The 3365-nt window shown below is 58.2% G+C and overlaps 1 protein-coding gene across 1 annotated transcript; it reads right to left on the reverse strand.

Moving 5' to 3' along the window:
- Positions 1 to 1175: 1175 nt before the first annotated feature.
- LOC127594557 (cleavage and polyadenylation specificity factor subunit 3-like) lies at positions 1176 to 2539 on the reverse strand. Its single transcript, XM_052056407.1, is given in 2 exon segments — positions 1176 to 2365; positions 2368 to 2539. Coding segments are annotated over 2 exon segments (1362 nt in total).
- Positions 2540 to 3365: the final 826 nt, after the last annotated feature.

The raw sequence follows: 3365 nt of genomic DNA on the forward strand, positions 1-3365 counted from the left end.
TTCTGAGCAAATTCAGCATGCGCTACCTCCCGAGTGAAAGCAACGTGGTTGAGAAGTACAAAAAGCTGAAGCGATACTTCACTTCCCTCCAGACCTTCGCGCTGGAAGTAGCGGATCTTTGTGAGAAAACCCGAAACCTTTTTTCCTGGAAGTATCCGCAACGAAGTCTGGCCCTGCTCTGGGGGTTGCTACTGCTGTTTGCAGTGGGGCAGCTGCCCATCAGGCTGCTGCTGATGGCCGGGGTGGCCAGACTGGCCTACAAGCGGCACAAGGCCCGGCGACAGCGCCCGGCCTGCAATGCCCGCCTGTCGCAAGTATTTCTCAAGCATTTCATTATTTCGCACTACCCCGAGCTACAACCTTTCCTCAAACTTAAGGCCGCTAGGCTTGAACTGCCCAAGTAGGACCGCGGCGGCTTCTACATCCGGCTCAAGCAGGAGCTAGAGCGGGTTCTGGCCGTGACCGACACGCTGGAAAACCTGCGGAGGCTGGGCTCGATCACCGCCCTGGAGACACACCTCGGCAAGTGCGACACCCGGATCTACATCCGAGAGTGCCTGAGCGAAGACTTCAAGCGAGAGTGCCAGCCGTCAGACTTCCTGCGAGGCGGGCGGGGGGCGGCGATGAACTTCCTCCGGAACGTGCCAAGCGAACGCTACGAGGCACTCTGCATGCAGGCAGAACTCTGACTTGATCATCATTCGGGGACGTAGTCCTGATGGAAGATGTCGTACTACTCGCTCGGGAACTGGAACAGCAGGAAGCTGAACTGGTCTGCCATTATGTCTTGCTTGCTTGACTGTTGCCATCTCAGGATCGCCTGCCCTCCCTACACTCGCACCTCGATTCCTTAGAGCTATACCCGCATCTCTTTCCCGCGGTCCACGCGCTCGCCTCGCCCGAACACGTGCTGTGCCAGGAAGACCACCAGTTCGAGAGTGCCGCCGAAGGGCACCTTCACCTCGTTGTAGACCTTGAAACTGTCCGTCTTGGCGTGGGTTTTCGCATAGTCCTCCTCGGAGAGCAGCAGCATACGGTCAGGCTCGCTGACTAGCACACCTTCGACAGGCACTGATATGGCCTCGACCTACATGCCTTCTTCTGCCTTGACTGGCTTCTTGGCAGCTTTGACTTGCTCGAACAACTGTCCAGCCAGGTAGCAACTGTGCTTGCGACTAAGTTTGAACCGCTCGGAAACGCAGTTCTCGGGGGCGACTATTTGCTCGATCTCTGATGAAAACTGGACTGCCTTCGAACTGCTTGCGGAGGTGCTTCTGCAGGGCCTTCGCGTTCTTTTCCGATCCATGGACCAGCACCACGTACTCGGGCTCAAGTGCCTCGATGAAGGCCGTGGTCTGCTTGCAGTCTGCATGCGCACTGAAGGAAATGACTTCGACGTCCATGCGGACCTCAATCTCGTGGCCCTCCTTGTTGCGGATGAGGTTGCCTTTCCGCAAGTTGTCGGCCATGGACCCCTCGACACAGTAGCCGGTGAGAATGAGGCCGTTGAGCGGGGAGTGGCACCACCGCTCGAGGAGGACGCGGGACTGCCCCGACTGCAGCATGCCAGGCGAGCACATGGCAACCATGGGCCCAACAGTGTCCTTGTTGAACAAGGAGTTGCTCTCCAGCCAGTGCACGAACCTGAACTGGAAGGGGTCAGACTCCTGCCTGTAGAAGCGGTTCTGGATTGCCTTCGAAAGCATACTGATGTAGCTGCGGTAGACCTGCTTGCACTTCTGGATGAGGGCGCAGGTGTAGTACACTTTCACATGCGAGAGTTATGACTCGTGTGCAGTCCAGTGCTCTTCCAGCATCATCAGCAGTTATTCTGCCCGGCCCACTGCGAACACTGGTAGCAGGCATTTCCCGCCCCGCCGCACGATCTGCTCCACTTTGCTCGTGAAGCGGTGCTCCCGCTCTGCTCGCGGAGGGTGCTACTTCGTGCCGTAGGTGCTCTCCACGATCAGGATGTCCACCTTCACCTCGGGGATTTCTGCGGGCTTGATGTACCGGTCCTGCTCGCAGGAATAGTCGCCCGTGTATAGGACGGTCACCCCAGCGACCTTGACCAGGAACATGGCCGCACCAAGGACATGGCCGGCACAGTAAGGGGTGACGCGGATGCCCTCATGCTCGATCTCCTGGTCGAAGTCGATGGTCTCGATCTTGGCGACACTGCGCTTGATCTCCTCCGAGCCAAATAGTTTGATGTTTTCTGAGCGCACCTTGATCGAATCTTGCAGCAGGTACTGGTAGATCTGCTTGGTAGGACGAGTCATCAGCACCCGGCCCTGGAAGGACGTGTTCGCCAGGAAGATCGGAAGTGCCCCGCAGTGGTCCAGGTGCGAGTGCGTGATCAGATCAGAGAGATCTCTGCCGGGTTGACGCGGTCGAAGTAAGGCTTGCTGTCCTCGCCAGTCTTGCTCATATGCAGGCCGCAGTCGAGCATGATCTTCTTGCCGCCTGCCTCCAGGATGATGCAGGAACGGCCCACCTCGCAGCCCGCCCCCAGCGGCGTGATCACCACCTCGTCCATTATCAATGCAGCCCATCTACCACGAACGGCAGCGACTCTGGCTGTGCGCCCTCCACGCTCACAACAACCTCTTGCAGGCCGATGCCGCCTCCAAAGAGCACTTCGAGGCGTTGGCTCGCCAGGTGGCCGATCAATACGCCATCCCCCGCAGCTAGCTTTCCGGCCGGTTCTTCGAGGGGACTACGACTTTCTGGTGCTGGAGCAGGCCTTCAAAGAGCGGGGGCTCAAGATGACCAGGATCGAGGCCTACACTCCCTGCCCCACCCGGAAGGGCTTTATCGTAAACCGCGAGTCCAAGAGCACTATGGCTTGGCTGGGAGAAAAGCTCGGCATCGGGTCAAAAAACCACTGGTTCGCGATCGGCTTGGTGGAGGACGCCTACTACGACCTGGACTCCGAGCTAAAGGCGCCGACTCGAATCCCCGAGGTGAAGCAGCACGTCGAACAGCTTCTGGCCTAGAACTGCGTGGTCTTTTAAGTAACGAGTAGTGACATTTGAATCATGCAACAGTCGCCAGACACGGCCCTCACTCTCCAGGAGATCGTCGCTCGAGAGAAGAATATCCAGGCCATCCAGCGCTCTCTTGACGAAATGCTCAAGAAGGTCGGCCCCCTCCACAGCCCCGACCCCAAGCCTTAAAACCGCCACCTCTCTCTGGCCAGTGAGCTTGAAACCCTGATCCACGAGGTCACCTCCCTGCGTGACGAAAAGAGCACGGCCCTAAAGCGAAAGCAAAGGGCGTTGAGGGAAGAGATCACCTTTCTGAGGCAGCAGCAGCAACGGGATGGAGAGCAGCACGCTTAGCACTTGGCTGAGCTGATTGAA

This window comes from Hippocampus zosterae, unplaced genomic scaffold (genome assembly GCF_025434085.1).
Source record: "Hippocampus zosterae strain Florida unplaced genomic scaffold, ASM2543408v3 HiC_scaffold_207, whole genome shotgun sequence".
Taxonomy (NCBI): Eukaryota; Metazoa; Chordata; class Actinopteri; order Syngnathiformes; family Syngnathidae; genus Hippocampus; species Hippocampus zosterae.